General features: G+C 35.1%; 2 protein-coding genes across 2 annotated transcripts in view; both read right to left on the reverse strand.

Moving 5' to 3' along the window:
- Window positions 1-8,020, reverse strand: part of iars1 (isoleucyl-tRNA synthetase 1) — a 49,443-nt gene extending 41,423 nt beyond the window's left edge. The window contains exons 1-7 of the mRNA XM_014004114.1: window positions 7,083-8,020; window positions 6,345-6,468; window positions 4,745-4,901; window positions 4,507-4,626; window positions 4,307-4,389; window positions 3,623-3,740; window positions 2,014-2,161 (exon numbers count right to left, since the gene is read on the reverse strand). Of these exons, the coding sequence (XP_013859568.1) occupies window positions 2,014-2,161; window positions 3,623-3,740; window positions 4,307-4,389; window positions 4,507-4,626; window positions 4,745-4,901; window positions 6,345-6,468; window positions 7,083-7,323 (991 nt within the window). The 5' untranslated portion in view covers window positions 7,324-8,020. The remainder of the gene's footprint in view (window positions 1-2,013; window positions 2,162-3,622; window positions 3,741-4,306; window positions 4,390-4,506; window positions 4,627-4,744; window positions 4,902-6,344; window positions 6,469-7,082) is intronic.
- Window positions 7,936-11,079, reverse strand: rpl29 (ribosomal protein L29; the record flags this gene model as incomplete). Its single annotated transcript, XM_014004116.1, is given in 3 exon segments — window positions 7,936-8,111; window positions 10,850-10,914; window positions 11,027-11,079. Coding segments are annotated over 3 exon segments (198 nt in total). The 3' UTR covers window positions 7,936-8,015.
- Between the last annotated feature and the right edge of the window lie 1,739 nt (window positions 11,080-12,818).

Genomic DNA, 12,818 nt, shown 5'->3' on the forward strand with positions numbered 1-12,818 from the left:
GAGAGAGAGAGAGAGAGAGAGAGAGAGAGAGAGAGAGAGAGCAAGTGGATGGGGCAGAATCAATACAAGATGTTTCTTCTCCTCAGTGGTGTAAAAAATGACTGCACAGCTCAGACCTGTCGCTGCTGACAACCTTCAGTAACAAAGACAGACAGCGAAGGAGACGGACAGGGAGACGAATAAAACTACGAAGAGGAGATGTAAAGGAAGATCAATGAAGAAATTAGGGGAAAAAATGTCGGGATGAAGCAATAGAAGGGAGTTCAAGAAGGATGCTGTGAAACATCCCCCCACCTCCCCTAAAAAACAACCCACATTCATTGGTATTCCAGGGCAGTCTCCCATGCAGCACGGCACAATCAGTGCAGTTCGGGTGACATTTCGTGCTTTAAGAGCGCCCCCTGCAGCATCAGCTACAGCATGACCAGGCTGCAGGAATCTAGGTCATCCATTTAAAAACCCACCAGTTTCTCTCACAGGAAACCAAAAACTACAGCATGGAGGGAGCAGAAAACAGTAGTCACCTCTCCAGGGTTTTCTTTATCTGAACAAGGACGCAGCTTTTTTTAAACGGCCTGATTTGAAGTTCATTCAGATTTCAGCACCAGTAACTACCTGTTTCGAGAGCTCAGGATCAGTTCAGGGTCTTAAGTGTTGGAGGTTCGGTCTGATATCACACAAACATAAATCAAAGACGTATGGCTGAAAATGACTTGTATGTTTGTCAATAAATCTTTAACAGAGAAGCTCAAACAAAATGTTAAAGAGTTTTTTTGCAGAGAAAAGTATCTTCTGTAGGATAAATAATGAATGTATAGAGTAAAGAAGAAATACCGCCTTGGTTAATAAGTTTTCATAAGGGCTTTAATGAATCTGCAGTTTTACAAGAGCGTTACTCACATATTGTTATGTTTTCAAAATCTTATAGCGCTGTTCTTTTCTTTTTTTACTTGACAATATTGCACAAAAAAAACTCTGCAATAACTGCCCAGTAGCAAGCTTAGTTAAAAATTTATGAAAGGAAAAAAATGAGCTGCTCTACACGCCGCCAATTTTTKACAATTCAGCAATCCAATCAGATCTGAGCAGAATTTTCAGAGAGGGATTTAAAGGAACAGAAGCAAAAACTGCTACACCAACGTACAAATGTAAAAACGTATTGGCACTTAAACCATGTACGTTTTAAAACTGAACCTTTAATTAAACCTTTTGAGATGCTCCACAAATCACATGTTCAACTTCAAGCTTGATAAAGATTAATATGCTCGACTCATCATTGCAGGTAAGAAGTAATTTGATCTAAAATGAGCAAAATGACAAAATATTTCAGCATAATGGCACTGAAATGTGTGTCAAGATTAAAACTGTTTCAAGCTGTAAGGCTTTCATTTATGTGGGAGTTTTTMATTAAGTGCTTTTTACTAGTCTACTGTATTAGTTTGAACCAATGACAAACTGTTATTTATGTTGATTTAAATAAATCATATTATGTGTTTGTAAGGCAGAACATCCACATACATGAAGGCAATTGAAAAATGTACACAGATACATCCCAGTACAAATATTTTGTCCCCTGGGTGCAATTTGCAAAGGCAGTTCTCCTCCTTTGCTAATTTGTTCTTGGGAATTCTGTGGTCTAAAAGCAAAGACTAAAGTGGTCTAAAACACTAAACCAACAGGGAAACTACATTTTCAGTCAGAAAACTTGGCTTTGGGCCTCAACATTCAAGACAAACCATCAGTCCGTGTAATTCAAGAAACTGTCAATACAAAAAAACATAAACATCTCCAAAAGCAGAAGATGTGTAAGCAGCTATTCCCTCTTCTCTACAAAAACACAAAGCATAATAACAAAATCTTGATATTTTAAATAGTAATTGCCATCATGATTATGAGCTCACTAAGACAGACATATTTTCAAACAAAAGTAAATCAAATAAACAGCTTGTGAAGGCATACTTTATTCCCAGCCAGTGCCAGGACATAAGTGTGTTTTCGACTTTATTTCCTCACCTTTGACCTTGACGTACAGGAACTCTGGGTTGACACAGAGGGCCAAGTTGCTCGGCAGTGTCCAGGGCGTGGTCGTCCAAGCGATGAAAGAAACACTCTCATCCTCGAGCAGAGGGAAACTGACAATCACAGAGGGATCCTGGACATCCTTTAGACAAAAGGAAACAGAATATTATTAGTACGTAATTTTTTTCCACTAGTAAAAGGTGGATTATGTTTAATAGCACACTGAATGTATTCATTCATGATTTATTATTTGGCTATTCTCACACAAATTTTAGCCAAATAATTTCATATCATTCAAAAAARAATACACAGGTGCCCTAAAATACAGGAAGCCTGCGTACACCCTCCAAGCCAGGGGTCTCCAACCAGTAGCTCGTGAGCTCATTTAAAGCAGCTCTTCGGTGCTTATGAAAAATTAGGGGTAAAAATTTGAGTATTTGATTTGTTACAGGCCAAACAAACTTTCATTTATATCCTATCAATCCATAGACGTCCCTCTCGCTCCGGTATACGTCACTGCCGGGGTTTCTTCCTGCTGGATTCTACAATGCAGAGGAAAAAAAAGTCCGAGACCCCTCACCCGACGTCATCTGTYCTGGTTAAAGCTCCGCAGCTTTTAATCAGACATATTCCTCTGTGAATGTCTGTTTTATCTTTATCAATGAGTTTCTGGCCGTTTGACTATCTTTATAAATGTCTGCTTCTGGGTAGACTACAACAATCGGCTTATGGAAGCGAGTCACCCCCCCACCCCTTTCTTTTATTGATGCGAGTGGTTGAAGCAAAATGCAGCGTCTGCGCCGAGACAAGAACGTCTTCTAATCAAAGTTCAGAACAAGACTGACAGATGAACATTTAAATGACTCAGTAAGAGTGAACCTACGAAGATAAACTTCATCATTTATCTCTTTTGCTGACTCCATGCAGCTTCAACTCACTAAGTAAAAATGAAAAAGCACTGAGAAAAAAACAGGAAACTACACAATAGAATAGAGTGCTGTGCAAAAACAAGATGACAAGTAAAGATGAAATATTCTGTGTATTGTTTTGAATGATTTAACTTTAATGTCTCAACTTTGACAGTTCTTACTGACTGTGAACTAAATTTCCTTTTGTGAGAAAAATACAATACGTTAGTAGTGTGAAATACACTATACGAGTGGATAAACACAAAAAGCACATTCATGTAAATTCAARGTTCTTTATGATGGTTTCTTGTGAATTGAAGACAATGTTCTTTTGTGTATGTTCAAGCAAAACAAGCTTATTCCATTGGTTTGGGTTTAAGTTTAAAATTAAATGTTGTAAAAAGTAGCTCTTGGCGTATTTCATTTTGTAAAAGTAGCTCAAAAAAGCTTGGAGACCCCAGCTCTAAATATACTATACTAAAGTTTATATAGTATGAATTACTAAACAGAGAGGAGTCAGTACACAAAAGTTTTAAAKTATTCATGCTGCGGTTTAAAAAAGAGGAGATTTAATTATGCAATAAAAAGTTTGTTGCTATTTCTAGATACCCGAAGTATTATATTAACATATTATCACTCAATTCTAATTCATAAATCGCATTTCAGACCTGGAAGAATGTTGTGTTTGGGCCTACCTTGTAGTTCTGATTAGACTCGAAGTTGGAGAGGGGGGTGTTGCAGGCAGTGGAAAAAGGCATGACTTTAAATCCACGATACACAAAACCCTTGTCATAGAGCTGTCTGAACACCCACCTAAGAAATATAAACAAAAAAAGTAAATAAAGGAAAGACAAGTTCAAATAATATCTAAACCAGCACAACTTCTGGTTATTCTGATATTTATCAATAATATTTGCAAAATTTCATAATTCTGATTATATTTGTTCTTTTTCGTGTTTAACAACAGTAACTGAACATAATGCAATGATATAAATATTCTGTTCTGTTCTATTTTGTAGTTCTACTGCATGAAAATTCAAATTAACAAATATTAGGAAAACTGCAAATTAATTTCTATATTCTTGGAAGTTTATTCATCATAAATATTTAGTGATAAATTAACCAAAACTTTATTGTTCAACAAACAAAAAATTCATCTTCAACGCACCACAATGACACTTTATACTTTTGGTCACTAGATGGCGCCAGAAACTTTATACTTTTGGTCACTAGATGGCGCCAGAACCCCCTTTTTCAAAACAAGCTTCAGCATTTCAAAACAATTTAATTTGTCCATCACTACTTTAAGCTAACAATCAGTTTTAAAAATATGCAATTAAACAAAAATTAATTTATGCAAGAATCTGTGACATACGCACCAGACTGTTTCCATGAACCATGGGTAAAGAGTCTTATAGTCATTCTTGAAGTCAATCCAGCGGCCCATTCTTGTCACTGAAATCTGCATACAAAAATAATAATAAATAAACAAATAAAATGTTAATTTAGAAAGTTTTTTGCAGTAGGATTATTTATAAACTCAGCAGAACTCAGAAAAATATGATTTCTTTGTGCTTACCTCCCATTCATTGGAATATCTCATGACAATATTTCGACACTGCTTGTTGTACTCAGCGATGCCCATCTTGGCCACATCGTCGGGCCCTTTGATCCCCAAAGTTTTATCAATCTCATACTCCTACAGACAGACACAGGGAATAAAACAAAGTACACACCAGACATTAATTAAACCTTAAAACTAACTCACACTAACAAATCTGAAACTTTACATTTGAGAGACAAAAACCTATTTTTACCACAGGTAGGCCATGGCAATCCCAGCCAAAGCGCCGGTCCACATGAAAGCCACTCTGGTGGGCAAAGCGAGTAACAATATCCTTGATGGTGCCAGCTAAGATGTGACCGTAGTGGGGTAAACCCGTGGCAAAAGGTGGGCCATCATAGAAGTTGTACCTGGTTAGGTGATGGCAGTAAACACGATTTACTGTTATTTTAAACATTTTTTAAGGTAAATAGAAATGTTTTCGTAAAAGTTTTAATGAGACATGAAACCATCAACTGTTGATTCTGCAGACAGTTTTGTTTTTCTGAACCAGCAATGTTCTAGGCAAGCTCCATCTCTACCTCAATCAGCTGCAACTTCACGATAAAAAAATAGCCTCATTGTTTTGACTCAAAGACATTAAAACCGACCAAACTAAACAACACACTGTACGCTTCATTCCTAATTATAAAATCTGAACACATTGCTAAATATAAATTTCTTAAATGTAACTGCTCACTCCCGCAGCATCTACATCACCGCTGAACTTCACTCAACTTTCACGTCTTTTTATCTTCTTCTTCCTGTAGATTTTTTGGCACTTGGTAAATAACTTTATGCCTCAGTCTGAAAGGAAGTCTGGGACTTTACATTCAGTAGGGTGGAAGTGAGACTAGTGGGTGGATTGATGATTTTTTATTTTTTTTTTCATGAACATGTGCATCTTTTGCTGCCTCCCGCTGCAACGCTCCTAAAATATGATGAACATTGAAAAAGTGCCGTAAATTATTTATTATAACCTGGTTTTACTTGACCTATTGACACAAATTAAAAACTGGTGCATAGCTTTAAGTCTGTACTTTTGACACAAATCGACTCAAGGAGTCATATTAGTTGTTATCGGATAAATATCACAATTAATCATATTTATTATTTTTGCAAATATTGCCCAACCCAGCAGGTACTAAGGAAACTTTGACTTTTAATGTTTAACTTGTGGTTTTCATCAGACTATTTTCTTATGAAATGGACTGGCCAAAGRAAAAGTGCAACTGAAAGTATTTATATTGCTTGGCGTGTCAGAAAATAAAGTAAAAAAAACCTGTTAAACAAGAGCTTCAAGCCTTTTGTTGTAGTTATCCGTAAAAATTCAGCACAAAAGAAACGAAAGTAACTGTCCTCCAAATGCCTCTTAGATTTTTTTAATCAAACAAGAATGGTGAAAGTTTTTAATATTTCATGGAAACAGTCTTGTCCTGTTAATCAAGTCAACTAAAAATGTGTTTTAAATGTAATTTTAGTTACTTTGTCAGACAAAAAATTATATTCAACTTACTTTACTTTTATAAAAGTAAAAACCATCACCAAGGTGACCAAAAGGGAACTGCACCAGTTTACATATCATGTCAAGAATGTGCAAGTTATATATATATATATATATATATATATATACATACACTGTATAAACTTTTTAAGTTCTGTTTCAGTTTTTAGTCAAGCTTTAACTTATTGGACACAATGTATTTAGAAATCACTATGCTGAAATAAAGATTTTGATGTAGAGAGCAAGAATAGTAAAGTATTTCAAATAAAACATTTTAAAAACACAATCATCCACATACAGTCACATTTACCTGGTTCGGTTCTTAGACTGTCTGAGGCATTCCTGAAAGCAATCCTTTTCTTTCCAAAACTGCAAGATCTTCTCCTCCTCAGAAGGAAAGTTGATCGATTCAGGGACTGGCTCCACCATGRCGTCTGTCCAGGTCACACACAAAAAGTAAAACTGTGATTTACTGGATTTAGATTAGAAATTAGTACAAGTCATAAAAATAACATTATAATATAATTTGATGTAGTGGTTCTTATTAAATTAAATCTATCTATAAAACCAGCTGTGATTTGGCAAATATGTTATAAAATTATTTTTGTAGGACGATTAGCAGATTCATGTTCTCATTTCTGAAGTGTTTGACTTCCACCTCCAGCAGATCCTCTCGAGAGCTGCTGTCAAAATCCATCACGGCTAATCTAGTTTCTTAGCTATTTCCATTCTTATCTTTAAACTCTAACAGTTCAAGACGAGTTTGTCACTATTCTTTACGTCCTACATGTAACAACAAAAACTTACTAAAATCACACTGATCACTTTTTCAGACCAGAACGCCGAAGCTCCCACTAAAGACACCTCATTGTTGCTAGCTACCAGGCTACGTTAGCAAGCCGAAGCTCAAGTTAGTTGTTTCTGTGTTGTTAAACAAACAGCAAAGTTAGTTAAATGTGCCATTAAAAGAGCCATATCTTCCAACAGTTTATACTTAAAGTGTGACTGCTATCTCAACTTTGTGTTCATTTTGACTGCAGATACTCACATGGTCGGCAACCGGCTGCCAAATGACACGAAAAATGATGCAAGCTGGAGTCGGGCACAGTAAACGGAAGTGACGACGCAATTTGATTTGGCCCTTCAAAATAAAAATCGTATTTCATTTTGGGCGCTTTTGAAATCTGAGCGCGTCTGATTTTTATAAAGGCCTGCGTATTTCCGGTTGAAAATAATGTCGGCTGCAAGCTTCCGGTTTTCGCAAACCTTAGCTTGACTGCATGGATCATTCTGAATCAAAAATAAAAATGATAAATTCAACTAGTAAAACATAAGAAAACAGAGTGAATGCCATGCACGTGCACGCCATTACAATTAAAAATAAACTTGTTTTTAAGTTTTGATGTAAAGACTGTAATCTAAGATAAAAATCTGCTACTAAGACTTAAAGGAGTTGGTCCCTGAACGTTTTTGAGACTATCTTTGCATCTGTAAATATTTTTGATGAAACATGGTATTTTTTTAGGTGGTTTCACTTTTCTTTTGTTTGCATGGTGCATTTTACTGGGCTGTAGCTTTTGTTTTGAAACATTTGTTTGCTGCTGCCATTCGTGGCTATGCTACTCTTGAACATAATCTTTAGGATCTACCAGGCTGGTTAAAAACATTTATATCCAAGTCATGTATGTTAAATCACAATCACATAATTGCCTTTGACAGATAGTTTCACCTTAAAATATAAACTTGTTAGAAAAAGATGCTGTTACATACATACTGCAATAAATAAAATAGGTAAAAGTGGTCAGTTGACCCATTTAATGCATGAGTAACAAGACAATTTCTAATTGGCTTGAAGTTTATAATTTTCCTGTAAATACATACATTTCTCAGACACAATACAGTCAGGTGTTGGTTTGTTACCAAAACATTGTTTTTATTGTTTTGATAGTGAGACAATGTGAAACAATCAAAGAAAAACAGTTTATTTCTGCTGCACAGCTGCCTTCCTTGCTGCCTTCAAGCCCTTTTTGTTGTGTTTCTTGGCAAACCGCATATTCCTCAGAAATTTAGGGTCCACCTGCAACAAAGAAATGAGAAAATGAGTGAGATGAATGTTTTAGGGGCAAAACATTCAAACAAGTATAAATGCATAACAGTAAATAAAAATAAAGGAAAACAAAAGGTTGAGAGACACATTTAGTTTGGGTTTAGTGAACAAAATACAGCAATGTTGACATCTTTGTGAAAATATTGGTCCTACGCTGAAAACTAGACATAAATGCAGAGACAAAGTTTTAGCACTGATTACTGCTAAAATTATTTTTGCCCTTTACATAATAATCCAAACAGTATCATTTGAGGGATCTTAAATGAGTAGTACAAAGCTGCAGATTTTTTTAAACTGCTATTTGTCGTGTGAGAACAGTGCTCAACATTGCGATGTAGATATGACTTGCGATAAATACATAGACCTTTGTATGTGGTTATATGTCTATGCAAAATGCATAAATGCAAAAATTTGAGCAAACCATTTTTTGCTGTTTATGGAAATATGCCTACTGCACAGGCTGGTATTGCAATGATGAAAAAWTTTTTTAGATATTGGGCAGCTCTACTATTTATAAATCCTAACCTGCAATTACTAAAATCTGCATTTTAAAACAAGAATGTCAAGTAAAATTATTTGATCTAAGCTTTTACAAGTCTTCATTTCAATTTCCAGGTTTGGCAACATTTTTTTTGATCAAAATATAAACAAAAGAGTGCAATAAGTTTTTTAAATTTTGCTAAATACAGGTTCAACTGCATTTTCATGCACTATTAAAACTAAAACCATATTACCAGACCTTTGTTGATTAATCAAATGTCAATGAAGTGTTTGTTTCTGCTCTTTTGGGCTAAAGGTTTTAGACAACTTATGAAAAGTTTGTCCAACACAAAAGATGTCCAAGCTAAAGACGGAATTTAAAAATATATACTGGAAGCCTCTTTTGGACCCATAGATACTGTAATGCTAACAATTAGATTGAATATATAGCCGATGTGAGTAAAATAGTCTTAAGAAATTTTTCACAAACAGATTTCAACACCAACCTTTTTTTAATTGAAATTAGTGCAACACGTTATGAAGAGATTTAGAGAAACTATTCGTGTTTTCACAGCATTCTGCTCAAGGACAACTAATCTGTGAATACATGAAAGTAGGGCTGCCACAAATGATTATTTTAATAATCGATTAATCACCGATTATTTATTCGATTAGTCGACTAATCGGATCATACGTTAATTGAATATAAAACATACAGCTTATCACGTCAGAATGCAGCTGCTATTATATAACCATCATTAGATTTTAGCTATATGCNTTAGATTTTAGCTATATGCTAACTAAAAATAATTGCTGTGGAAGGCAAGTTCTGCTCTGCAGATATTGCACAGGTTTCTCTTTCATTTTCTTAAAATGATCCCACACTTTTAAGCTCCGTTGCTGGGTAGCCATGATACCAGAGCCTGTCTGTATAATGTCTTGTGACGTCCACGGCCTACCCCAGTTACCACTACTGTGCATGTGTGTCAAGGACAGAAAGGCAGATGTGGCAGTGGAGGGTGTCAAAGCAGTTTGGAGAGAAAAACAAAGTAAAGAAAAACAAAGTAACAGAAAGGCAGATGTGGCAGTGGAGGGTGTCAAAGCAGTTTGGAGAGAAAAACAAAGTAAAGAAAAACAAAGTAAAGAACAACAAAAAAAAAACAACAACGATTAATCGATTATTAAATTAGTCATCGATTATTTTATTAATCGATTAATCGTGGCAGTCCTACATGGAAGCAGGTGCTGTTTAGTTCATGAGGTAAAGTGTTGATGTGCTTGGTCCTCCTTCACCCTCGCCCTTCTCATGTATAAATCCTCACAACAATAACATCTGTCTTAAAAGAAGCTCAAGTGCAGAACATGCAAACTTGACTTTAGACTTCCCATTTCTTTAAGCCTCATTCATCTTTCACAAGACAATTAAATTAATCTCAGACCAGCAACAGAAAAATTATTTAAGATAATCAATAGTAAAAACTCACCAACAAAACAGATTTTATTAATGCTAAATAGGTGTAAACTTTTGCTGCTGTGACAGGCTGATTGCAAACTAAATCTTAACTTTAAACACTGTTAAAACATCTGGTAGTAATAAAATACACCAGCAGGCCACAGCTAAATCATGTCTACATAAAGCAACACATACGCAAAATTTCTGCTTCGAGATAAATCAGGTGAGTCTAATTAATATCACTGCATCAGTCTTGGCCATCACAAATTAAAAACAATCCAAGTGACAAAGCCCAGTTTTGAAGTACTGCTTATCTAGAAAGACAGAATATAGTACACAGAGCAAATACATCCTTCCCAAGCTGTAGTTCTTAAACAACCATTTTTCCTTTAAGTTTTATCAGTTTTTGAAGTGCAGAAACACACGATACATATTTAAAAGCATCACAGAATATCTCCTTCCAATTACTTATCTCTGAAAAGCATCAAATTCAATAGTGTGATGCAAAACAAGTCTGTTTTCTTTAACTCTACCTTGCCTCTCATTACGTAGCATTATTTCCTTTTCAGCAGTGATTGGCTGAGTTAAAGCATGGATTTCATACATTCTAGCTGCCTGGTGTCAAGCAGTTTGTTCTTGAAATATCAGTTTGAGTCCATGTTTCATGGTCTACAATACTTAGGGGTCTGATGGAAGGCTAATAGTACAAACCACTCTCAATACAATAGTAAGACACGTATTTCATACAAAGACACACAGCTGTAAATTAACATACCCCCTTCAATGACTCATAGCGATTGGACTTGGGCTTCTTGATGCCATTCCTGTGCCATTTACGAGCTGTTGAGACAAATCAGATTGGTTACAGCTTTTCCAGTGTTTACCCTTTTTACAAACCTGAAGAAATGTACCCATGAAATGGTAATTATGGAATACCTCTGCAGTCACTTACACTGGTTGTGAGTTGTGTGGTTCTTAGACTTTGCCATCTCGACGTTTGTTAATCTGTATGAAAGAAACAAACATTAAATGTAGCATCGTCGACTATTTCCATGCTAACTTTAGCTTTGCCTGAGGCTAAGCTCAATTAAAGCTGCCTGCTGTTATATCAGCTAAAAATGTCATTTACAAGCCAAATTGTCATTGACAGAAGATGATACACACACACGTCTGCTTAAATACTGGTTTTAAAGACTGTTTTCAGGTAGGTCGAAGCAGAAAAACTCCCGATCAGCTGCACAAATGTTAGCATCTTTCAGGTGTTTATTTCGACATTTTTCAGGCTCAAACTTAAACCATCTTGCGATAAATCTTTGATTAGTGAAGAGCTTCATCAAACTGAGAGCATCTTTATTACAAGATATGCTCATTATAAGCAGATGGATTAAGATTGTAAGGAGTCCGATGAGATGGGAAAAGTAAATACCTGCCACACGAACAGACGACAACCGGAAAAGGAAGTAGGTTTGAACCGGCTGAACAGAGGAGCTCTGCGCGAAGAAATAAAGCCTTTATTTTCTCACAGCGCCACCTGCTGGTGGTTTCTGCTACAGCAGGCAACGCTGAGACGCCAGGTGTCACTGTTAGCCACAAAATAACCACTTATTCTGCCTTTTTTTTTTAAAGTTAATTTTATTTCATTCCCTCTGCTATTATTTAACCTTTAGAGTGTGTTGGAAAAAAGTATTTTTTTAGGTTCTAAGACTAAAACAAAACAAAAACATTATTTCCTTTCTTCTCAATCATCTTGAACTAATTTTGTTGAAAATACATTTGAGCTCAGATAAACATTTGCATGTTTATTTTGGTTTATGCAAAACAAATGCAAAGTTTTACTTTTCTAATGACATTTACTCCAACTTTATTTTACTTTGCAAAAAAATGTATTGTTATCACATAACGTATAACATAACTATAACAGTAAATTAGGCTGTAGTTTACATGTGATTTCTTTGCTCTTTATTCTGTCGTAATTGTTGACTCATGTATCTAAATTTTATCATAAGCCAAATGTTACCTGAGCCTTTTTATTTAAAATTATATATTTCTTCAAGGATCAACTGAACCATAAAACATGTTAATCTATTTAAACGGTATAATTTATTAATTTAATACTATTGTTCATTCAAAAACTCCTGGTGTTTTCTGCTTGCTTTATACAAAAATTATTACATTTCTCTTTTGTCCTTTTCCTTTTGTTTGTCATGCACGGCTGAACGATGTGTTATGTTTTATTGTTACTCAATAAAGTCCTAAAATATATGTTCTGCTTTCTGTTTAAGTAGTGAGGCATGACTTTTGTTACTCAAGGATTGCAATGTTTCTTGTTTCCTAATTTAACAGTCAACATTTACTACTTTTTTGACTGATTTAGTTGCAGTATTGTTTTTCCCGCTCTCATTTCATTCATTAGTCTCCATGTTGCAATGAAGGCACCCTTGTGTACTAAAACTTTCAACTGTCTAATAGCATAATATTACTCATTAGGACACAATAAGCATCAGGATTTTGAAAATGTCATTTGTTTTTACTATTTCAAAGATACATCATTCACATTAGTTTTAAATGCATGAACTTTTGTACATGTTTTTTCTTCTTTTTTCTAAACCAGCACTTTTTTTTAGCATTTCACAAATTAAGAACATGACACATACAGTGTGTAATTCATGATAAAGTTTCACAAGCAGACTTTGATCTGATGGAAGGTTTCAAATGTGACCAGAATTGAGAATCACACTTACACC

This window comes from Austrofundulus limnaeus, unplaced genomic scaffold, assembly GCF_001266775.1.
Source record: "Austrofundulus limnaeus strain Quisiro unplaced genomic scaffold, Austrofundulus_limnaeus-1.0 Scaffold22, whole genome shotgun sequence".
Lineage (NCBI taxonomy): Eukaryota > Metazoa > Chordata > Actinopteri > Cyprinodontiformes > Rivulidae > Austrofundulus > Austrofundulus limnaeus.